Raw genomic sequence first — 24,747 nt, 5'->3', positions numbered from 1 at the left:
GAACCTGAGCCGAACCGCCCCGCCGATAATCAGGGGCGACAGCCGAGGCTCAGCCAGGTCTCATTCCCAGACGATTGATTAATTTACCCTCGGAGATGCGCGTGCCGCCCCAGTCCTTGGCCCAGCCAGATCTCTACAGCTGTCCCAAGGCCGTGTTGAAACCTGTTCCACTCCCACAGGTGATCAGAGGCACAGACTCTGGGGACACAGGCATAGAGTGGAGTTTAAATACGTTTGAAGTTGGAGCAGTCCTCGTGTGCACATGGCCTGTCAGATGGCTCCCCAAGGGAAGGGCTGCGTCGGTGGCCTCGAGAGAAAGTGTGGGAAGGGGTTGAGACGGGTTCAGTCTAAGGATGTCAGGCCCTCTCAACAGTTGGTTGGAGTGTTTGTTCCAGATTCCACTAGACTTCACAGAGAAGTGGAGCCAGCTGTCCAAGCATCCGGGACACTGGCATCAGAGCAGAAAAAAGGCAAACAGTCTTTTTTTTTTTGCGGTACGCGGGCCTCTCACTGCCGTGGCCTCTCCCGTTGTGGAGCACAGGCTCCGGACGCACAGGCCCAGCGGCCATGGCTCACGTGCCCAGCCGCTCCACGGCACGTGGGATCTTCCCGGACCGCGGCACGAACCCGTGTCCCCTGCATCGGCAGGCGGACTCTCAACCACTGCGCCACCAGGGAAGCCCTGGCAAACAGTCTTGACCGCACATGACGTGGCAGTCTGGCTCTCCCAACCAGCTTGGGTAGAAGAAAAGATATTTGGGTTTGAACCAAATTTGTTCTTCACTTACCCAAAGCCTTTCTTTAATTCTAACACTCACAGAAGTGGGGCTTAGTCACCATTTGAGATTATGCGTGTTATTCTGTACAGGTCTAATTTATTGTTTTCATCACTGTAATGCAGCAGTTCTCAAAATGTGATCAGAAGACCTACCCTTTTAGGGGTCTGTGAGTCAAAACTATATTTGTAATAATACTGAGACATTATTTGCCTTTTTCACTCTCATGGGTGCAAAGTGGAATTTTCCAGAGGCTTACATGACATGTGTTGACATTGTCACGGTGACAGCCAAGGAAGTGTATACTTGTGTTTTTAAAAATTCTTAGTTTTAATTTCAAATATGGTAAATACAGATAGACTTAATCTCCATAAACAGAAGCTTTTTGGCACCCTCAATAATTTTTTAAAATTGATTTTATTGAAGTATAGTTGATTTACAGTGTTGTGTTAATTTCTGCTCTACAGCAAAGGGATTCAGCTATACATGTATATACATTCTTTTTCATATCCTTCTCAATTATGGTTTATCACAGGATATTGAATATAGTTCCGTGTGCTATACACTAGGACCTTGTCGTTTATCCATCCTATACATACTAGTTTGCATCTGCTAATCCCAAACTCCCACTCCATCCTTCCCCCACCCCCACCTCCTTTGGCAACCACAAGTCTGTTCTCTGTGTCTGTGAGTCTGTTTTGTGGATAAGTTCATTTGTGTCATATTTTAGAGTCCACGTGTAAGTGATATCATATGGTATTTGTCTTTCTCTTTCTGACTTACTTCACTTAGTAGGATAATCTCTAGGTCCATCTGTGTTGCTGCAAATGGCATTGTTTCATTCTTTTTTATGGCTGAGTAATACTCCATTGTATATAGATAGGTACCACATCTTCTTTATCCATTCATCTGTTGATGGACATTTAGGTTGCTTCCATGTCTTGGCTATTGTAAATAGTGCTGCTGTGAACATAGGGGTGTGTGTATCTTTTTGAATTATAGTTTTGTCCAGATATATGCCCAGGAATGGGATTGCAGGATCCTATGGTAATTCTATTTTTAGTTTTTTGAGGAACCTCCATACTGTTTTCCATAGTGGCTGCACCAATTTACATTCCTGCCAGCAGTGTAGGAGGGTTCCCTTTTCTCCACACCCTCCCCAGCATTTGTTATTTGTAGACTTTTTAGTGATGGCCATTCTGACTGGTGTAAGGTGGTACCTCATTGTAGTTTTGATTTGCATTTCTTTAATAATTAGCTGCCATCTTCAATAGTTTTTATGGGCATACAGGGGTCCTGAGACCAAGAAAGTTTGAGAACCACTTCTGTAAAGTAGTCCGTTATGTGACTGTACTATGAAAGACACGCACAGAATTGGTAAGCACCTGGTTCAGGATGGTGGCTCCCACTGGTCGAGAGGAGGGCACTGCGATGCAGGGGCCTCTCCAGCTAAACAGCTTTTTGAGATGACACCACATTTCCTGGCCTGAGTGGTGGGATCATGGGAACCTACTTCTCACAGGCGTGAACTGTTTCAGAATAACATTTTAAGTTTAGAACAAAACACCAAAGCTGTAGGCATGAACTGTTTCAGAATAAACACTTTAAGTTTAGATGAAAACACCAAACCTGTTTCAGGCCTGTTTCCATTAAGAGGAAAAAAGGTCACCCTAGAGGGGATTTACTCATTACCAAGAAGAAAGGCACCTTTCCATTGGAGAGCTCTGGCGCCTGCTCCCGTAGACAAGCTTGCCTCTCCAAGAGAAGGCACCTGAGTGTGGTGCCCCATGTGATGTGGTAGAATACCTGCCCACTACCACCTGTGTTGTGTTCTTCCCATTTACCCTGAATTTAGTCACGAGGAAACAATCCAGGATGGGGACGGCCTCCAACACAATTGGCCTGATCTCTTCACACACACAAAAATCAATATCAGTGAAAAACAGGAAAAAAATACGGCCTAACATTCTAGCTTAAAAGAGAGTAAGCAGACAACACAACCAAATGTAATGCATGAGAGGATCCTAGATCTATAAAACATCAAAACATTTTGGGAAAACTCGGGTAACTTCTAATATGGGCTCTGTATGATCTATTAGTAAATTACTAATTTTCTTAGATGTGATAATGGTGTTTAAGTTATATATCAGAACGTCCTTATTTTAAAGAAATGTAAAAACCTTAGGATTGATGTATCATGACATCTGGAACTGTAAAATGGTTCAGAAAAAAAATGACATAAAGAAGAGAAAACTTGCATGTGGTAAAAATGCTTTATTCAGGAGGCAGAGAAGCCCTATCATGTAGCAGAAAGGGGTCTGCAGTCTAGTCCCGGCCTCCCGCATATTAGCTATGGGACATTGGTAAACTTGCCCCCTTCACTTGGCCTGACTCCTCCATCTAAAGAGTTCCTTACGAATGTTTCTCGGCTCTGACAGGGCTGTGTTTCCATCCCTGTTCCTTGGTCCCTGGATTGGGATGCGGTGCCGGTATGCCTGGTGCGGGCTTCCTGGTTCCCCTGGAATGCGTGCGTGTTGAGAAGTAACGGGAGGCCCAGGGTGATGGCCAGGAACACCAGGCACTCTGCCCGAGACGCACGCATCCCCACCCAGGGCCAGACGTGCCAGGCTCCCCTTCTGCTGCGGGCGCTCTGCACCCCTGGAGTGCCGTGGGCTGTGCGCGTGTGCCTTCCCTTGATGGCGCAGACCGTGGCTTCTGTTCAACACACGGTCTGCTTTCTAAGTACCAGGCGTGGGGATATATTTGGTTCGTAGTCAGTACTCAGTGAAAGGGGTGTGTTCTTGGTTTATTTGTTAAATTAATGCGGGAAGAGAAAGCAGTGGTGGCCCGATCTCAGGTGGTTCGTGACCCCCTCCCCACCCCACCCCACCCCAAAGAATCCTCGAAGGCTGAGAAGAATGATGCCTGGCAGAACTAGGCACACTCAGAAGCAAGCATGTATTCAGAGATAATTACTGAGCAATCCAGAAGGTCCCAGTTATTGGAGCTACAGAGATGAACATCTTTAAAGCAACCACAAAAAACCTGCCTCGTGGGGGAGAGAGAAAATCAGCAGACCTTCAGGACAGTGGCAGTGAATGGATAGGTGTTTCCTGAAGGCAGTGGCACTGAGCTGAGAAAGGTGAGATGCAAACTGTGGATGTAGGAAAGAGAAGTTGTCTTGAACAAGGGACATACTGGCTCAAGTAAACAGCACATCTGCATGAGGTAAGACTTGAGGTGAAGCCAGTGTGAGGCGCCTTCTGTATCCACATTGGAGCTGCCCTTACCCCTTATTCTTTTAACCTCCAAGGAGAAAACTAAGGTCGGGGGCTCCTGAGTGTGACCTGGAGAGCCACCCTGGGCGTTCAGGTGGCAGCGCGCAGGCTGTTGGGTCCTGCCTTTGCCAGGAGCCCCGGGGCAGAGGCTTGCCCACTGCGGGCACAGGCTGTGCTGCTGGGGCATCTCCCACGCCGGGTCTCCGAGCCCTGCTTTGCCCACTCACTCTCCTGAGTGCCTGCCCTGGGAGGGTGATGGCCCACCCCACGGAGAAGGTGCTGGGTAGCTTTCCTTCATGCCACTTACTGTACCTGCCACTGTTCTACAGGTCTGTCTGGCCAGGTATCATATGTCTCAGCTTGACGGAAGAGAAAACGAGAGCTAGAGAGGTAGCGGCTGGGAGCAGGGAGTGGTGCCAGCTCATATCAACTTACATCAGCCAAACTCACATTCAGTGGGTGTTTATTAGGCGCTTAATCCCGTGATAGTTATTGTGGAGAGGGAGAGGAAGCTCCCAGTAGGGTAACCACTCACTCTGCTTTGTCTTAGCGCTGAGTCCTGCCCCACCTCCTGGGAAACGCCTCAGTCCCAGGCAAACCTGGATTCCTGGTCCTGCTGGGGCGACAAGATAAGCCTTCAGGACAGAGTGTGATGACTTGTTCTGTCTGAAGGGAGTGACCGAGCTGGGCATTGGGTTGAGCCCGTGCTGGCAGGGAGGGTGAGGTGTGATCCAGGCGACAGAGTGCGCTCCTAGGCTGACCCTCCAGAGGACCCCGAGAGGGCAGCCTGCACTTTCCTAGAGTCGCGGGTCTGTGTCTGCAGCTGGCCTCCTGGGAGCCTCACTCTCCGTAGGCCCACCCTCAGCACTGCGGTCTCCTGACTCTCAGATCCCAGGCCGCGGTGATCTGACGGTGCTCTGTAACCGAGGCTTTTATTCGGCAGCTACTCTCTCTGAGGATTAACGGACTCGGATTGTAGATGGAATGTTCCCACGGGCACGAGGTCATGAATGCACTTATTCACAGTTAGAGAGTCATGTATTCAACAGTTTGTAGCGTCGGCAGCACACAGGGACCAGATTTACGAAGGGGAAAGCAATAGAGCCCCTGCCTTCAAGGAGCTCACCTTCTAATGGGGCAGATGGATGCTGATGCAGATGTTGAGAAGCAGGACAGACAGGTAAGAGCTTTGGTGAGAGGCAGAGACGAGTACAGTGCTGCAGGGGCCAGTTCTTCTTACAGGTCCAAGTGCTGTACAGGTTCCAAGCTCAACCCTGGACTTAGTTTTCCAATGAGCCTCTCTTCGTTGGCCCTGTTGTTCTCTGTTCCCTTTTTGGCTTTGCACCTTTTTGCTCTTACTTTATGAAATTACACTCTGTCCTTCAAATTTTTATAGTAAATGCCTGGAAAAGCCCCGAAAGGTATTTGTAGAGTGGAAAGGAGTCCACATTCACTGCTCACAGGGAAGAGCGTGGCCAGGATGGGGTGTCACCGCAAGCCCGAGAGAGGTTCGGAGACCTCATTCCCGGTCACGTAGGGAGCGGTGGGGCGGGAGTCCACCAGCTGGTGGGACGTGGAAGCTGCGCTTTTCCAGAAGGAATAGACAGAAGCAGAGGTGGAGACTGACTTCAGGCTACCTTCACTGTGTTTTCCCGTGTATTAGTTTTATCCACAAGTGCATCAGTGGTTTCTTATGTCAAGTCCAGGAATATCTGTGAGTATGCTTCACAGTTACATGCAGAAAGTTTGGGGTGTGTTTGGTGTTTTTCTTTTTACGTGAGAGATTTCAACAGGGATTCAGTAGTGGTCTCTGACGTGTAGCCTAGAGGAGTTAACTGCTGAACCAGTGACAAGACACTGACTGCTGACCCGGGGCTGGGCTTATGGGCAGAGCTCAGCACAAACGCATGTCTGTCTGAGGGGGGCCCTGAGGTCAGACTAGCCTTGTACAGATGAGGAAACTGAGGCCCAGAGGATGCCATCTTCCTCCTCTAAGGTCCTGACAAAAGAGCTGTCCCAGCTTTGTTAGTGTATGTCTCACCTGCCACTGGGAGGGAAGTTACAGACTTGAATATTTTGCTGGGCCCACAAATACCCATACAAAAACCCAAAATGAGACTGGAATTGGACTGCTAGCTCTGAAAGAGCCTTCTCCTGGGAGAGAAACTGCTTGTACCTGCAGCTCAGAGCAGCCTGTTAGGTCCCAGGGGCAAAAGTCCATCAGCCTGGCAGTTCAGCACCATGTGGAACAAACCAAACGGCATATTGGACTGATTCCCACTTGTCAGTGGTGGTTTGCTCACGTGAAGGCAGCCTGTCCTAGATGAGCCCTCAGGAGGACCAGCTTTGGCGCAAGTTATATAGAGCCAGGGCTGGGGGGAGGGGGGGGTAGCAATAGTCCTTTTCAGTTTAGTAAAGGGAATTTTGTATGTATGTGTTTAAAAAATAGTTCAGTCGTTCTAGTATTTGTCTACCAAATTAACTTTCCTCAAAAAACTGATTTAGACAAATGAAGTGTCTGGTGCCTGTGAAATAACGCGTGTAGTATAGAGTTTGCATATTCATCCCAATGCAGGTGTCGAGAAGGCAGTGAATATATGGCGCTCAGAGGCACTGTCTAGGCTGGAGAGGAATCAAGAGTTTATTAAAACAAAACACAAGAAAAAATTTTCATAACTAGGTGTGGTGATGGATGTTAACTAGACTTACTGTGGTGATCATTTTGCAATATATATATAAATATTGAATCATTGTGTTATACACCTGAAACTAATATAATGTTACACGTCAATTATATCTCAGTAAAAATAAAAAATAATAAAATGCTGACTCCTGCAAAGCAAAACAAAAATCCCGAAGGGATAATAAGACGAATCTTAAGTAAACACGTATTTTCTTGCACTTAGGGTTTGTTAGTGGTAATAAAATAAGCAGAGATAGACAAGCACTAGTCAAATGGGAACAAAAATAGGGATTTTTGATTAACCACAAGTTCAATTTGAACCTAAACTGCTAAAAAAACCCAAAAAAAAACACAAAAAGGGAACCTGTGGCTATGATTACAATTTTAAAAAAGTGGTTGATGTTGAAGCACCTAGCAGGGGCAAGCACAGTGGTGGGTCCATTGCTGTATCATGTCCGTTGAACAGCCCCAAGAGGTGTATGTGGTGCCCCAGGTAGGCTCTGCACGCAGTGCGCTGTCCTTGCCTCGCTGGCTGCTGGCCGCCCCCGCCCAGAATCCCACATCCCCTTCCTGAACCCGCCTGGGGTTGAGAGCTCTTCAGCTTTAAACCCACACCGTGGTTTCTTCAGAAAGTCTCCCCTGTTCCCTCAGTCCCTCCAGGCTGAGGAAGGTGTGTAATTATTTGTCTTATTTCCTGAGTAGCTGTGAGCAGAGACTGTCATATGCATCTCTGCATCACTAAATGTTTTTTGACTCACTGGCATCTGTGCTTGTCAGACGAAGGCAAGAGTATCATACCCAGATCCTAAGAGAACATGTGACAGGTGGTGACTCACTGGGGTGGCACAAGGGCCTGTAGCTGTGTTGTATGAATGGTGGATGGCAGAGCCAAGGTGCTCCTTCAGTTGTCCACTAGACTGGCAGAGCTGTTCAGAGCCCCTTTGTACCTCTGGAGGGCGGGGAGTGGGCTGACCCTCAGGACAAGGACAACTCAGACCATTTCACAACAAACAGGCTGCCTTGGAGAGCAGAGTTCCCCGTTGCCAGCAGTTCCATTCAGAGGCTCTGCGTGCTCTTTGGGCTGCTTTAGGAGGCGTGCTGTGTTGAGCAGGAGAGGGGCTAGGTCCTCTCCAGAGCTCTCTTCACAGGGAGCAGTCATCAGGCCCCTGCTGTCTGCCGGGTTCTGGAGATAGTGGAGAATGAGACCCCTGTGTCCCTGCCCTCGGGGAGCCTGCACCGTGCAGGCTGTGTTACTTTGGGTCTTCCAAAAGCAGACACCAAGTCCCCCAGGACGGTTAGATTCCAGAGATTTATTGGAAGGTCAGTGAAGGATGGAGGGAGTGGAGAGGCCCAGAGAGCCGCAGGCCAAGATGCTGGTCTGACGTCTGCAGAAGGAGAAGGGGCGAGAAGGACTGAGGAGGAAGCGTCTCGGCCCACAGCACAGTTCTGAGAGAATCTGGGCCTGGCTGATGAGTTTCCCCTGGGGAGGAGCCCCGCGTGGGCCAGCCATCCCTGCCACCACTGAGTCGTTGGCGGACAGTGGCCCAGAGAACGTGGCCTCTGTGCAGACGTGGTGGGCGTCCAGAGGGCAGCAGCTGGGACCACTGGTCAGCTCTGCTCCAGAACAGGCTCGTGTGAAGGTGATCAGAAGGGCGGCACTCCACGGCCTTCGCACGGGGACTCTACCACACGGTTCCTTCCTGGCTTGCTCCCCCAGAGGCATCTCAAGGGCTTCTGTGTCACGTGCCAGTGAGCGCTACGCCTGGGATTTTGGCTCAGATCCCTCTGACCTGATCGAGTCTGTGCTTTGTTACCTAGCACTGTGCTGTGTCTCAGGATCTCTCCCAGCTCCTGAGCCGGCATTCAGAGCACACACCTACTTGCCCACTGCCACCATGAGCGCCTAAGTGCGTGAGCAGCAGTAAGTGACACAACTTAGCCCAGAACTTGATTAGTAATTAGTTTACGTTGGTGTGGGACTCTGACTTGATCTGAACCAAGGTCTGTCTAATTCTGTGTACAGTTTACTCTGATTCCTACCTTCGACTTCATGAGGACAGGGCCCCAAAGACTCAGCTAGGGGAGCGGCAACTCCTCCTAATATTCTCATAGAAGATACATGGTTTCGGGCTCCAGAGCTCAGAGAAGGCATCGCATAGTGCTGTGTTTGGTTTTCCTTTTGTTTTTCTTTTTTCTCCCCGCCAGTATGATATGGCTGTCTTCTGGGGAAGCCCATGCCTGCTCGGCTCATCACTGGTTTCCCCTTAATTATTTGTTGAATGAATAATGAATTATGAGAAAAAAGATGTAGCACAATTGCACAACAAAACCCACATAATTCACTCCCAGTACACGTGTCCACAGAAGGAGCCTCGGCACAGGGCGTGGACGGCTGGCGTCCAGTGTACCCCAGACTCCTGCACCCTCGGGCAGAGCTGAGGGGCCAGCAGAAGGATTGAGATGGAGCAGCGTAGGCCTGGAGCGGGTCTGAGAGCGCTGGCACGTGAGGTCGTTAGCCAGACAGCCATCAAATGTACGTAGGGATTCGTGTAACGTGAGGTGAGGGGATATGTACGGACAGGTTTGTGTGTGCACATACCCAGAATTGTTGCTAAGGTGGTGACCATCGGTATGTGTCTCCTCCGCCGTCTTGGAGTCGTAGGGGAGCCGGGTCCCGGGGAAGCTCAGCCCACGAGAGCCCTCAGGCAGGCTGCCTAGGCCAAGCTGAGGTTTCCAGGTCCCTGAGGGCCAGTCTTCTGAAAACCATCGTTTTGTCACCTGGTGACCGCTGGGACTGGAGAGAGAACTTCTCCGAGTATTTGGTTTCCCTGCCCTCTTAGATGTGGTGAAGGGAACGGACTGTGACTTCTCCTGACTGCTTGGTCTCATCATCACGGTTATCACAATTACACTTTCACTTCTTTATAACTTGGCGCCGACTTGCTGGGCTTTAACTTTCCATTTCTAATTCTTCAGCCTCCCTTTCCACTAACAGCCACTCCTCGCTGCTGTTGGTGTGCCTACCTTTGAAAACCACGTCTTACCTTTTTTTGTTGTTTTGCGGTATGCGGGCCTCTCACTGCTGTGGCCTCTCCCGTTGCGGAGCACAGGCTCCGGACGCGCAGGCTCAGCGGCCATGGCTCACGGGCCCAGCCGCTCCGCGGCATGTGGGATCCTCCCGGACCGGGGCACGAACCCGCGTCCCCTGCATCGGCAGGCGGACTCCCAACCACTGCACCACCAGGGAAGCCCATCTTACCTTTTTAATTGGGGGATTCTAATACACTAGAGACTGAGAAAGTAAATGTTTAAGATTATTAGGCTTATATGTAAATGAAGAGGCCGGTGGGCTCTGGGAGACTTGCCCTGCGTGCTGTGGCGGGAGTTGCAGTGTGCTGACTTCAGTCATGACTATCTTCTCTCTCCGGCTGCTTCTTTTGCTTCTTCCCTGGTTTTCTGTCACATGCTGAACAGGGGAGTTTGCTTGGAAATGTCTCCATTGAAGCAGGATGGGCCATCTGTTCATTTTGATTTTCATCACTGTGTTCTTTAGAAGATCACCTAATCATGTTATTGTCTACATAGCATGTGTGAAGCCGCCCTGCTGTGCTATCATAAATGGAGCATTTTGTTGGATGTTGTGGAGAATATTATCTATATCATGTATTCTAGAGTCAGACAGAACAGGTTGGAAATCCCAGATAAAGTCGCTGAGTCCCTATGTGAATTTGTATAAATCTTTCCAAGTCTCTGAGCCACTCTCTTGTCATCTACAAAATGGGGGAAATAAACGGCTGCTTCATAAGTTGCGAAGCTTACGTGCTTTAGTGCATTGTCTTATTCAACACCGTGCCTGGAACATCGTGGCCAGTTGGCAAATTATAGCTGTAATTCCTTTCTAATTCAAGCACCTTTTCCCCTGAAAGTGAAGCTGGGAGTCTCTTCCATGCTATCAAAAACTTTGGCATAGAACCTCCTGTCCACTCCCCCTGGTCTTTGGAGAGTCAAAACTTATCACCGCACAGAGCGGCCCTTCCACAGACAGTTGGAAGCTCTGGCAACTAGGAAGTTCCTTTGTGTCAAGCGGCAGTTGGCCTCTGTTTCAGAAAAGGACAAAGCCAGCATCCATCCCTTGTAACTGAGGCTGACGCTTAACGTTTTCTCTTGGTCTGCAGCGAACAGAGTATCTGCCAAGCCCGGGCTTCCGTGATGGTCTACGATGACACCAGTAAGAAGTGGGTACCAATCAAACCTGGCCAGCAGGGATTCAGCCGGATCAACATCTACCACAACACTGCCAGCAACACCTTCAGAGTCGTTGGAGTCAAGCTTCAGGATCAGCAGGTGAGTGCTGGGGTGACAGGCCGTCCCCAATACTCACACACGACTCACACACACCACACATACACAAAATCTCACACACACCTCACTTCACACACACACACCTCGCACACAACTCACACCACACACACACACACAAAACCTCAGACACACCTCACTTCACACACACACACCTCACACACACACATACACACGACTCACACACACCACACATACACAAAATCTCACACACACCTCACTTCACACACACACACACACCTCACACACAACTCACACCACACACACACACACACACAAAACCTCAGACACACCTCACTTCACACACACACACCTCACACACACACACACACGACTCACACACACCACACATACACAAAATCTCACACACACCTCACTTCACACACACACCTCACACACAACTCATACCACACACACACAAAACCTCAGACACACCTCACTTCACACACACACACCTCACACACAACTCACACCACACACACACACACACACACAAAACCTCAGACACCGCACTTCACACACGCACACACACACACTGGTGAAAAATGGTCAGAGAACAACAAGGTCACGATTTAGAGTCAGAGGTCTGGGTTCAGTGCCTGGCTCTGTATTCTCATACTCCAAGGTGTAAGACCTTGAGCAAACTATCTTTTCTGAACTTCATTTTTCACAGCTGTCTTACACAGGCAGTAATCCACACCCTGCCTACCTCACTGTGTTATTGTCATATTAGAATATAAATAATAGATGTGAAACAGCTTTGAAAAATATATTGTACAAATGTGTTAGTATTATTCTCTGCCTGCATACCCATAAGTAATATAGCTGTGAAGATTTTGGGTCCACCAACCCCCTGAGTCTTACTTTGGGGGGAATATCAAGATGATTTAAAGAATCTGGGATCATTCTCCTCCATAATAGTACATCCTGGAAAAATCCGATGAGATAGTTTGTGAGTGTACCTGGTAAGTACCTGTGCCAATAAATACAAGGTAAGTCCACCTATGTCCGGGGTAGTTGTGTACAAATAACTCAGACAGAGTGATCTGACGTGTCGTGGACTGAAACAGAGACGTGGAGAAAGGGCTCGTGTGGCTTCACCACAGTGACTTTGTTAGGGCTTCAGGCTCTCCCTCCAGCTCTCTTCTTAGAGATGGACAAGGACATTTTTCAGCAGTGAAATCGACAGATCTGTAGTTCAGCATTTATGAACACCTCTGCCCTAAATAGGCAGCCCTTGTCAGTCAGCCCTTGGCTGAGTTGAGCAGCAGGTTTGCTGCTGTCTTTGCAAGAATCATCGTGTTCACAAATAGGAAAGAGAACAGAAACTGAGGACTCTGTTTTTAGTGTGTTGCCTATTGAATGGGTTTCTGCTTTTGCCAAAATAGTCCTATTAGATTTCAGATTCTTGTGGCTAAAAGGGACCTCCTCACTTCAGAACCCCTGATCAAAGGTGGTCCTTCTGACCTGGAACTCTGGGTACCTTCAGGGGCATCCCTGTCCCTTGTTGATGAGCCTTACGGATAGGCAGGTTATTCTAAAAACCTTCTAGAAGCTGCTTCCCTGTTCTTCTAGTTCACTGATTCTGGCTCTGCCTTTTAGAGGCACATTCCACCATATGCTGCAGGATTTATAACACCTTTAGCCCCAACTATAGCGACAACCAAAAACATCTCACACATTTCCCTGACAGCCAGGGCACTTCCACCCTGGTACTCGCCTTTGACATAAGGCCCATTATCTCAGGCAGTTCCTGAATCATAGTGGGTGTTCCCTAAGTGGCTGCTTTTATTATGACAGGTTTTCCATTCTCTTCATGCCTCTTGGTTGCCCTGCAGGGCACACTAGGAAGATACCATGGTGTGTGGGAACCAACGTGAACCTGGTTCTCGGAAGCCTCAGCTTCCTTCAGAGGAAAGCACGTGTTGGGGCTCGTTTGGGAGGAGACCTTTCCTGCGTTCAGGGAGGGACTGGCAGCCGTCCTCAGTGATCTCCTGGGGAAACTCAGAGAGACTCTGTTGCCTCAAACTTAGAGATCTTCTGGGACCTGATGGAGAAGTTACCAACATAGCCTTCCAGCTGGAATTACACGTTCATCAGACAGGCTCCTGGAACATGGTTGCAGCTCTGCCCAGGTGGGTGGGACACATTAGCCAGGAACACAAAAGAGATTCTCAGTAAACCAAGGTATTAGAGAAAGTGGCAGGAAACCTGGTCCATAATAACTTTTATGGACCCAGGAGAAAATATGGATTTTCACAGGTCTGATTTCCAGTCAGTATGGATTACAAGGTCAAACATCTTAAGAGAGACAGAGATTCCTGGTCTTATAACCAGAGGGGGATATCTTACATGTTCAGTGCTCTCTGTGGCTTACAGAGCACTCTTCATGTTTATTATTTCAGTCCCCCAGTAACCCCATGAGGATAATGGTATAAGAATTGTCTCCCCCGTTTTGCTAATAGGTGGACATAAAATCAGGTGATCATTTGTGGGGAAAAGGACTGGTAAGTTATAGTATCATTAGCCAGGGTCTAACCTGAATCTCACATCAAAGGTGAAGAAACCAAAAGATGTTTAGTTGAGAAGGAGTTATGGCCACTAAAAATGTTAGTGGCTCTCAGGCTGAATTAATAGAAGTAGAGGCCCAGAAGGAGGGATTTTATAGTCGTGCTCTGCTCTGCACTGGTTGTACTTTCCCGTGAATGTTGGGACCAAATCTGAGTGCCGTAAATGGAATCTGTAAGGAGGAGGGCGTCGAAACTGGTGAGAGGTCTGAAAGCAGCATTAATATGTGGAACAGTTGAAGAAGTAGCAAGAGATACTTACTTGCAGGAGAGAAAAACTGAAAGGGGCATGGCCACAGTTTTCAAATCTCTGAAGAGCTCCTTCTCCACGTGGAGGAGAAATCTTACTTTTTCTGTGAAGCCCTGAGAGCAGAACTAGGAATACTGCATGGATACTACGATGGAGAGGACTGAAACTCCATAAAAGGAAGAGCTTTCTTAGAAGTACACTACGGAAGAGGGACTCTGTTGCTTTGTGAGCCCACGAGCAAGCAGGCCATTTGGTAAGCATCCTGGGAAGAACATCCCATCACTGGGTGGACATTTGGATGAGACCACAGAGGCCTTTGCCAACCTGTAGTTCCTGGGAGTTTTAGACCCAGGTGAACATGTGGGTCAGGAAGACCATTCCCCACCATCAGCTTTTTCTGTAAAGGGCTTTTGACTATTCTTACTCAGAAGCCTCAGAAACCTGTTAGACAGTATTTGGAGTTACAAGGTCTTCCTTGAAGAGAACCAGAAAACACTCCCACTCATTCCTACACTTCCCAAAATAAAACATGTGCAAACATTGTTAATTGTGGGCTCTTACACAAGAAGTGTGACCTTTTAAAATAAGTTGTACTACAATGAGGTACCGCCTCACACTGGTCACAGTGGCCATCATCAAAAAATCTAGAAACAATAAATGCTGGAGAGGGTGTGGAGAAAAGGGAACCCTCTTGCACTGTTGGTGGGAATGTAAATTTATACAGCCACTATGGAGAACAGTATAGAGGTTCCTTAAAAAACTAAAAATAGAACTACCATATGACCCAGCAATCCCACTACTGGGCATATACCCTGAGAAAACCATAATTCACAAAGAGTCATGTACCACAGTGTTCATTGCAGCACTATTTACAATAGCCAGGACATGGAAGCAATCTAAGTGTCCATCGACAGATGAATGGATAAAGAAGATGTGGCACATATATACAATGGAATATTACTCAGCCATGAAAAGAACGAAATTGAGTTATTTGTAGTGAGGTGGATGGACCTAGAGACTGTCATACAGAATGAAATAAGTCAGAGAAAAACAAATACCATACGCTAACACATATATATGGAATCTAAAAAAAAGTTTCTGAAGAACCTAGGGGCAGGACAGGAATAAAGACGCAAACGTAGAGAATGGACTTGACATAGGGAGGGGGAAGGGTAAGCTGGGACGAAGTGAGAGAGTGGCATGGACATATATACACTACCAAATGTAAAATAGATAGCTAGTGGGAAGTAGCCACATAGCACAGGGAGATCAGCTTGGTGCTTTGTATCCACCTAGAGGGGTGGGATAGGGAGGGTGGGAGGGAGACGCAAGAGGGAAGAGATACGGGGATATATGTATACATATAGCTGATTTGCTTTGTTATACAGCAGCAACTAGCATAACATTGTAAAGCAATTATACTCCAATAAAGATGTTAAAAAATAAAATAAAATAAGTTTTATCCTTCAGCACTTGTCTAGATTAGTCCTACCAAAGCTTGGAGAATTCGTTTTAATATAAAGCTGATAAGGACACAGGTTGAAAGTGATAGAGTGGAAAAAAGATGAACCTTAACAGACACTAACCAAAGAAAATGGTGTGACTATATTAATATTACACAAAGTAGACTTTAAGGCAAGAATTATTAGTGAAGATAAAGGACCTTTTTAATGATAAAAGAGTCAACTGAAAAGGATGCCTAAATTTGTAGGCATCTAATATATCTTCAAAATATATAAAGCAAAAATGGACAGATCTAAAGGGAGAAATAAAGGAATCCAGAAGCCTGGTCGGAGATTCTGATCATACCTGCAAGAGACTGGAATAAGTAGACGTAGAAAATTTGAAGAGCATTATTAACCAACTTGACGTAATTTACATTTATAGAAACTACAGGCAGCCACAGTAGAACATACAGTCTTCTCAAGTGTACATTGAGCGTTTAACAGAACAGACTACATGCTAGGCCACAAAGCCAATCTCAACAAATTTAAAAGGATTAAAATCATACAGAGTTTTTCTTAGACCACAGAGGAATTAAGCCAGAAATCAGTAATAGAAGGATAACTAGAAAATCTTCAAATGTTTAGAAATTAAGCAGTATACTACTAAATAACCCATAGGACCAAAAAAAAAAGAGTCACAATGTAAAACTAGAAAATATTTTGAACAGAACAATAGTGAAACTGCAGTGTAGCAAAACTTGTGGGATGCAACTAAAGCATGGCATATAGATAAATGTATAGCTAGAAATGCATAGTTTAGAAAAAGAATGATTGAAAGTCAGTGACCTAAGCTTCTATCTCAAGAAGCTAGAAAAAAACAAACCAACAAAAGTAGGAGGAAAAATTAAAAGCAAAACCAAAAATCTAATGAAATAGAAAGTAGATACACAATAGAGAAGAGCAAAATGTTGTAGTTTTTTTGAAAAAAAGTCTAGATAGACCCACATATATATGGTCACTTGATTTATGACAAAGCCCCGTTGCACTCAATGGGCTAAAGATGGTCTTTTCAACAAATGATTCCAGAACAATCAGATATCATTATGAAAAAAAAAAAAACGTTACCCCTAGTTCACACTATACCCCCAAATTAATTAAAAATCAACCTAAATATGCAAAGTAAATCAATAAAGTGTCTAGAAGCAAATTCAGGAAAATATCTTCATTATATTGAGGGGAAAATACAGGAAAATATCTTTATGATCTTGAACGGGACACACAAAGCATTAACTGTAAAAGAAAAAAAATTAAGTTGGACTTCTTTAAATTTAAGGAGTTTTCTTTGTTAAAAGGCCCCATTAAAAAAAAAAAAAAAAAAAAAAAAGGCCCCATTAAGAGAGTGAAAGGGCAAGCTACAAACAGGGAGAATATACATACGTACACACACACATACATACATACATATGGGCAGGGAGAAAGAGAGGGAGAGAAATGAATATGACAAAGGATTCATATGAAGAATATATACAGAACTACAAATCAAAAAGAAAAAAACAGACAACCTCTTAAAAATGAGCAAAATGACTGGGACAGGAGTTTCACAAAAGAGAAAAGAGCAGTGGGACAGAAGACATGGCCAGTGAGCACGTGAAGGTTGCTCTACATCATTACTCATAAGGGAAATACAAACAAAAACGGCAATCAGAGTACTGCACGCACACCAGAAAGGCTAAAATTTAAAGGACTAAAGGCTAGAATTAAAAGGATGCCAAATGTTGGTGAGGATGCAGAGCAGCTGGAGTTCCTGTTACTGCTGGCGGAGGTGTCAATCAATACAGCCTGTTTGAAAAATGGTTTGCCAGAACCTAGTAAAACTCAGTATACACCTACTCTTGGGTACCTACCCAAGAGAAATGAGTGTCTGTGTCCACTGAAAGACCTATATGAAAATATTCACAGCAGTTTTATTCCTAATACCCAACAGTTAGAAACTATGAGAATGTCCATCAACAGGAGAATGGATAGGTTATTTATGGTATATCAAAAAATGGAATGTTATGTAGCAATCAGAAAAAAACTATATACTTATAAATGCAGTGACGCAGGTGAATCTCATAGATATTGTATTGAGTGAAAGAACACAGAAACAAAAGTGAACATACCATATGAATCCACTTCTGCGTAGTTCAAGAACAGGCGAAAGTAACTGATGGTGATACTCAGAAACGTGGACATCTCTGGGGAGGAGTGTATTAAATGAAGCTGATCCACACCCCTAAGTGGACTTGCAGTAATGCACATGCTCTAAGGAGAGTAAACAAGGGAATGGAACCATTGAGTAGGTACAGAGATTTTTAACTATCAGCTCGTAAGTTCTGTCTGTCAGTTAATGAACACTGACCACCTCCCGAGATGGTCAAGTGACAAATAGGCCATGTGTCATCTGCACATATGTCCAAAACACATTGCATGGACTCTCCTTTTTTAGAAGGCAGTTTAGAAGTTTCAGAGTAGATCTTTTCAAACAGAAAATATAAATGTTTAAATGGTCATGTCCATTGATCCAGAAATTCTGCTCATAGAAATGTTCACACAGGCATGCACAAGGATGTTCAGTCCAGCATTATTTATAATATTTTCATTTTACATATGAAGAAGCTAATGCCACTAGCTTTTCCAAGTTTATTCAGCTGCAAAGTAATAAGGCCAGAATTTTAATGCTGAATCGTTTGACTCAAAACCCTCTGCTCCGTCCTTGTACCTAGTACGGTAGTTGTGTTCGGAGCAGTCGTAGACCCTTGTGGGCTATGTCTGGCTAGCAGACACAGCACTCGGTGAGCAGCCTTTATAACTCTATGCTCTAGGTGCAGATGGATCAGAAGTGGTAACCCAAGAGCTGCAGTTGGAGGACAGGCCAGCCACGTGCAGCAAACAACCCAGAGAACCTTCTGGAACAGCTTTATCACACTCTCCTAATCCAATAGCCGGAAGTCTCTAAAAGTAGAGAGTCGGTTTCTGAGGCTCTTTAGAGGTTAGAGCTAGGACCAGAGAAAGAATTATGGGAAGAAAGATTGCAGCTCGTTATGCTGGCAGTCAGAAGCAGCACAGAGTCCTAGGCTACAGGCTTGGATTCTAAATGCAGTTCTACCATTACTTACCTTGTAACCTTGGGCAAATCACTTATTCTCCCTGGGCCTCAGTCTTCCCAACTGTAGAAAGGGAGGATTGAGTTAGACATTCTGTCTGGTCTCTGAGTTCCTTACGCCACACTGTTTCTAGATTCTGGCTAGGCATCCACCTCCCCCAGTTCCCGCTCCCTCTAAGTCCCCCTCCAAGAACATAGCCAACCAGAGATTTCAAATCTTAGGATTCTAAATCTCACTTCCCCAGATCATCCTCTCAAGTACCTGGAAAGATATGTGATACATTGAAGAGTCTTCTTTTATCTTGCTTCCGTATCCCTCAACCATTCTTGATGTGATGTGGTTTCCAGACCCCCGTCCATTTGAAACACGTCCCTCTGGCTTGCTCTAGTTTGTCAATGTCCACTAAAAGTGCAGCACCAAAACCACACAAACACAGACCTTCTGGTATAGACTTAACCAGGGCAGAAAGGAAGAGGGTCTTATCTCCCTCATTCTGGTCACCGTACCGCTATCATTGTGCCCTCTCCTCTGAAGAGCTGTGTTAACCGCAAGTCACTGTGCTTCTTATCATGCATGTAGCCGCAAAACCTCCAGCCCTTTTTCTGATGATCTAGAGCTAAACCCAGAGAGAGAGAACCACCGAGGAACCTGGGTATAGATGTTGGCCAAAACTGCAGTGTCAGTATGTAACAACTAAGTTAAGAAACTGTTGTGTTTCTTTAGCTAATTTAGTACACGTGCTTCTCTCCCTCCGTCTCTCTCACTTGCTCACTCTTTTTTCACTATAGGACAATCCAAACCTACCTTCCACCTGGCTGAGACTTGGGGGAAAAGCTCTTGTGGATATTGCCCGTATTTGCTATCCTCTGGCCTTTATCCAACAGCACAGCAGGATGGAGCAATAAATCAGAGTTCTCATCTTAGTGCCCCAGCCAGCACACAGGGTGTCTTGGCCATGTCCCCTTGCGTCTCCGAATCTTTTCCTGAGCTCTCCTTCCTGACCGGGGTGGGGGGGACAATAGACTGAGTTATCTCCAATTCGGGTCACAAAACCCTAGAGCCTCAAAGCCAGAGGAGATCCGAGAAATCATCTTGTACCTCTCCTAAAGCAGAATCTTTCCATTGTATCACTAACAGCAGGCCATCCAGCCTTATCTAGACTCTGCTTGCATATTTCCATCTCTGAGGACCTTAATATTTCTCAGTTAACACTTGCTGGCAACCTGTGTGCTAGCAGCTGTGTTAAGTGGTTTCATAGGCATAATTTCTCCCCCGCCCTTCCCTACCCCCACCCCCACCACCTCTGGCAACCATCAATCTGTTCTCTGTATCCATGAGCTTTTTTTTTTTTTTTTAAGATTCCACATACAAGATAGATCATACGGTTTTTGTCTTTCTCTGTCTGACTTCTTTCCCTTAGCATAATGCCCTTGAGATCCATCCATGTTGTCACAGATGGCTAGATTTCATTCCTTTTTATGGCTGAGTAATATTCCATTGTGTATATACCACAGTTTCTTAATCTGTTCATACATCAATGGACACTTAGGTTATTTCCATATCTTGGCTGTTGTAAATAATGCTGCCGTGAACATGGGGGTGCATATATGTTTCTGATTGAGTGTTTATATTTTCTTCGGGTAAATACCCAAAAGTGGAATTGCAGGATCATGTGATAGTTCTATTTTTAATTTTAAGGAACCTCTATACTGTTTTCTGTAGTGGCTGCACCAATTTGCATTCCCACTGACAGTGCACAAGGGTTCCTTTTTCTCCATATCCTTGCCAGCACTTTATTTCTTGTCTTTTTGATAACAGCCGTTCGGACATGTGTGAGATGATATCTCCTTGTGGTTTTGACTTGCATTTCCCTGATCATTAGTAACGTTGAGCATCTTTTCTTGTACCTGTTAGCCATCTGTATGTCTGCTTTAGATAAATATCTATTCGGATCTTCTGCCCATTTCTTAATTGGATTGTTTCTTTGCTATTGAGCAATACAAGTTCTTTATATATTTTAGATATTAGTCCCTTATGAGATATATGTTTTGCAAACACTTTCTCCCATTCAGTAGATTGCCTTTTCATTCTGTTGATGGCTTTCTTTGCTATACAGAAGCTTTTTAGTTTGATGTAGTCCCACTTGTTTATTTTTGCTTTTGTCACTTTTGTTTTTGGTATCAGATTCAAAAAATCATCACCAAGGCCTATGTCAAGGAGCTTACTACTTATATTTTCTTCTAGGGGCTTTATGGTTTCAGGTCACAAGTATGTGGAGATTAAACAACATGCTACGGAAGTGGGTTGAAGGAGAGATCAAAAGAGAAATTTAAAAAGTACCTGGAGACAGGGCTTCCCTGGTGGCGCAGTGGTTGAGAGTCCGCCTGCCGATGCAGGGGACATGGGTTTGTGCCCCGGTCCGGGAAGATCCCACGTGCCGCAGAGCGACTGGGCCCATAAGCCATGGCCGCTGAGCCTGTGCGTCCGGAGCCTGTGCTCTGCAATGGGAGAGGCCACAACAGTGAGAGGCCCGCATACCGCAAAAAAAAAAGTACCTGGAGACAAATGAAAATGGAAGTATAACATAACAGAATTTGTGGGATGTAGCAAAAGCAGTTCTGCATTCTACCGCTAAGTTCATAGCAGTCAGTGCCTACCTCAAGAAACAAAAGTCACAAACAACCTAACTTTATGCCCCAGGGAACTGGAAAAAGATTAACAAAAGAAGCCCAAAGTTAGTAGAAGGAAGGAAATGACAAAGATGAGAGCAGAAATCAATGAAATAGGACTTCCCTGGTGGCACAGTGGTTAAGAATCCACCTGCCAGTGCAGGGAACACAGGTTCGAGCCCTGATCCGGGAAGATCCCGCATGCCACGGAACAACAAAGCCTGTGCACCACAACTACTGAGCCTGAACTCTAGAGCCCACGAGCCGCAACTGCTGAGCCCACGTGCCCCAACTACTGAAGCCCGCGCTCCACCACAGGAGAAGCCACCGCAGTGAGAAGCCTGCGCATTGCAATGAAGAGTAGCCCCCGCTCACCACAACTAGAGAAAGCCCACACGCAGCAGCGAAGACCCAACGCAGCCAAGAAAGAAAGGAAGGAGGGAGGGAGGGGAGGGAGGAAAGGAAGGAAGGAAGGAGGTGATCATTTTAAAAAAGAAGAAGAAATCAGTGAAATAGAGACTAAAAAGACAACAGAGAAGGTCAAGGAAACTAAGAGCTGATTCTTTGAAAATGTAAACAAAACTGACAAGCCTTCAGCCAGACTCACCAAGGAAAAGAGAGCAGACTCTGTGCTCATGTTAGAATGTCCACACCACCCAAAGCAATCAACAAGATTCAACGCAACCCCTATCAAAATGCCACAGAACTAGAACAGTAATCCTAGAATTTGTATGGAACCACAGAAGACCCCGAATGGCGAAAGCAGTCTTGAGAAAGAAGAACAAAGCTGGAGACATCACACTCCCTCATTTCAAACTATATTACTGTTATTTTAGTATAGTAATTAAAAACCTTAGTAAATAAAAAGCATGATATTGGCATAAAAACAGACACAAAAATCAACGGAACAGAATAGAGAACCCAGTAATAAACCCATCAGATATGGTTTTATTAATTTATGACAAAGGAGTCAGGAGCATATAGTGGGGAAAGGACAGTCTCTTCAATAAATGGTGTTGAGAAAACTGAATAGCCACATGCAAAAGAACGGATAGTTGTCCTTTTAACTAATAACCCATTTTTTAGTGCTTTCTGAGTATTAGACGCTGTGCAGAGGGCTATGGGAGGCATAAATATGAATTAGAAAAGGCTCTCACCCTTAAGGATCTTTATATCTAGAAGCCTCCATAAGATATGTGTCACTATGTGACCTTTGCAGTAACCCCAATAGGTCAGTAGAGCCAGGATCATTATCCCCATTTTATAACTGGCGAAACTGAGACCCAGAGAAGTGCGGTGCCGCCTAGGGTGACACGGCTGGGAGGCAGGGCCAGGACCAGGACCCAGGGAACCTGACTCCCAGCTTAGGGCTCTCATGTGGAGGTCACGACCACACTCTTTGTTAGTTAAATGAAATAACTAGTTTTCAAACCCTCAGTGTTGTATAGATCATGTTGAAAAGCTGCCAGGTCGTGCTTTCCCCTTCTGCTGACCCCATCCCCGTCCCCCTGTCCTCTTGTAGCCCCAGGGGACACAATATCCTTGCCCCACACAGCTCACTTACCTTTTATTTATTTACACGTATTTCTCTCTCTTTTCCCTTTCAGGTTGTGATCAATTATTCAATCGTGAAAGGGCTGAAGTACAATCAGGCAACGCCAACCTTCCACCAGTGGCGAGATGCCCGCCAGGTCTATGGTTTAAACTTTGCGAGTAAGGAAGAGGCGACCACGTTCTCCAATGCCATGCTGTTTGCCCTGAACATCATGAATTCCCAAGAAGGAGGTAAGCGGGGCTCTGTCTTGGCCTGGTGCCTAGACTCTCTCTCATTCTACCTCTGCCCTCCTACAGTTCTGGCTGCCTGGGTGTCCTCGCCCTGCAGCTGCGCTGAGCTGATGCTTTGCGGGTTCTCAGAGAAACGCACTGCCTGACTCTAGATTTAAAGCTATGTTAGCAATTTGAAGGAGGAGAGAATGGCATTTGCATCTTTTTTGCCCTTGGTGAGATACAGATTTGTACTGTGTTCCTAAAGCCAAGTGTCCAGATGCATTTTACATTTGTCATCCTAATTCGATATTCTAGACACATGTTTGGCGTAGATCGGAGGGAACAAGCAAAAATGTATTCTTGGATTCAGTTATGCGTATGTTTAGCACACTTTTACTAAACATTTACTGAGTGTTAGAAACTGACTAGACAGAATAGGTAAGAAATGGGTAGATGGAGGCCTTTCCCTCAAGGCACTTGGTATCTTGGAGCAGACGGAGTCATGAACTGCTAACTGTAACGCATTGTGATAAATGTGCTCATAAGGTATGAGCAGGGCAGGGGCTTGGGGAACACAGAAAGGGAAATAAGGGACTGCCCATATGGGCTGCCAAGGGAGGCTTTGAGCGGGTGGTGACATTTGAGCTGGAGTTTTGAAGGGCAAAGAGGTGGGAGTGGGCATCCCAGGCAGAGGGAACAGCAAATACAGAGGCGCATGGGCCTGAAAGCCCCGCACATGCTGGGAAAGAGAACGCTGCAGTGTCTCTGCAGACTGCGGTGCCGATAGGAAAGAGATTGGATGTGGAATTAGAAGGGTGGCACGGATTGCACAGTGAAAGGCTCCAAATTGGAAGACTTGGGGGCTGGGGGCGGCAAGTGGCACTAGCAAAAGCTTCTATGCAGGGCAGGTAAAGCAAAGGAGCAAAAACACACGTGGCTGTTCTCGGAAATTTGTAGTGTTAGCCTCAGAGGGAGGTCGCAGGCCTTCCAGGATGTTGGCATCTTGGTGGCCACAGAGACAGTCTTGCACTTTGCTGGAGATCTTACCTTGGTAGAGCGTGGTAGTGAGGAACTGGGCCTCGGGGTGCCCTGCTGGCCTTGAGTCCTGGTCATTTTTCTAGGCTTCAGTTTCTTTAGCTATAAGATGGGTGATACGTGGTTGTTTCTACGTTTAAATGAAGTCGAATGTATGTTAGCAGGCTGCCTGACACATGTTAATCACCCAGTATTAGTATTTGTGGGTATCGTTACTGTCACTGCTGCTGCTGCTGCCAGAACTGGGGTGGGAAGTGAAGAGACATAGTGCTTGGAACCTGGAGGGAGATGGCTTTTCAGTATCTGTTGTGCCTGACAGGTTGGAGCTTTGGGACCCAATTTAAACCCTGGGAGAATTTTTTTAAGAAAATAAAGAACACGTTTTGAGTATGCTTCCCGCAGGTGGTACATAGAACCGGTACTTGTAGGGTTCTGTCCCCACTGTGAAAAGGCCCCAGGGTTTGTGGATTTTCTGCTGAGAACTGGGGGTGCGCAGCGAGGAACCACAGTGGTGTGAGTGATGAGTGCAGGGCCTGCCTGCAACATTGTAGGCACCAAATAACCGCGTAGTCAGCTGTCTTTTTTTCCACCCAAAAGCCTTGAGCTTCGTGGCGGAGTGAGCCGAGTTTAAGGTTTCCGATCTGAGCTGCCTCACTTGCCCCGGGATGTGGGAGTTAAGCTTTATTTTATCTGTACATACAGATACATTAAGGGGGGGGGGGGGGAAGGTTTTATTTTATTCAGATGACTGACGCAAAGCAACTACTAGTTA

At 46.1% G+C, this 24,747-nt stretch overlaps 1 protein-coding gene across 2 annotated transcripts in view; it reads left to right on the top strand.

Moving 5' to 3' along the window:
- The window catches only part of EVL (Enah/Vasp-like), an 80,354-nt gene that overhangs the window by 5,334 nt on the left and 50,273 nt on the right, over positions 1 to 24,747 (top strand). For both annotated transcript variants that reach the window (XM_065870843.1, XM_065870844.1), the window contains exons 2-3: positions 10,913 to 11,081; positions 22,781 to 22,958. In XM_065870843.1, the coding sequence (XP_065726915.1) occupies positions 10,913 to 11,081; positions 22,781 to 22,958 (347 nt within the window). The remainder of the gene's footprint in view (positions 1 to 10,912; positions 11,082 to 22,780; positions 22,959 to 24,747) is intronic.

Source organism: Phocoena phocoena, chromosome 2, assembly GCF_963924675.1.
Source record: "Phocoena phocoena chromosome 2, mPhoPho1.1, whole genome shotgun sequence".
Classification (NCBI taxonomy): domain Eukaryota; kingdom Metazoa; phylum Chordata; class Mammalia; order Artiodactyla; family Phocoenidae; genus Phocoena; species Phocoena phocoena.
The sequence above is the reverse complement of the archived record's forward strand: the minus strand, read 5'-3'. Positions and strand labels throughout refer to the sequence as shown.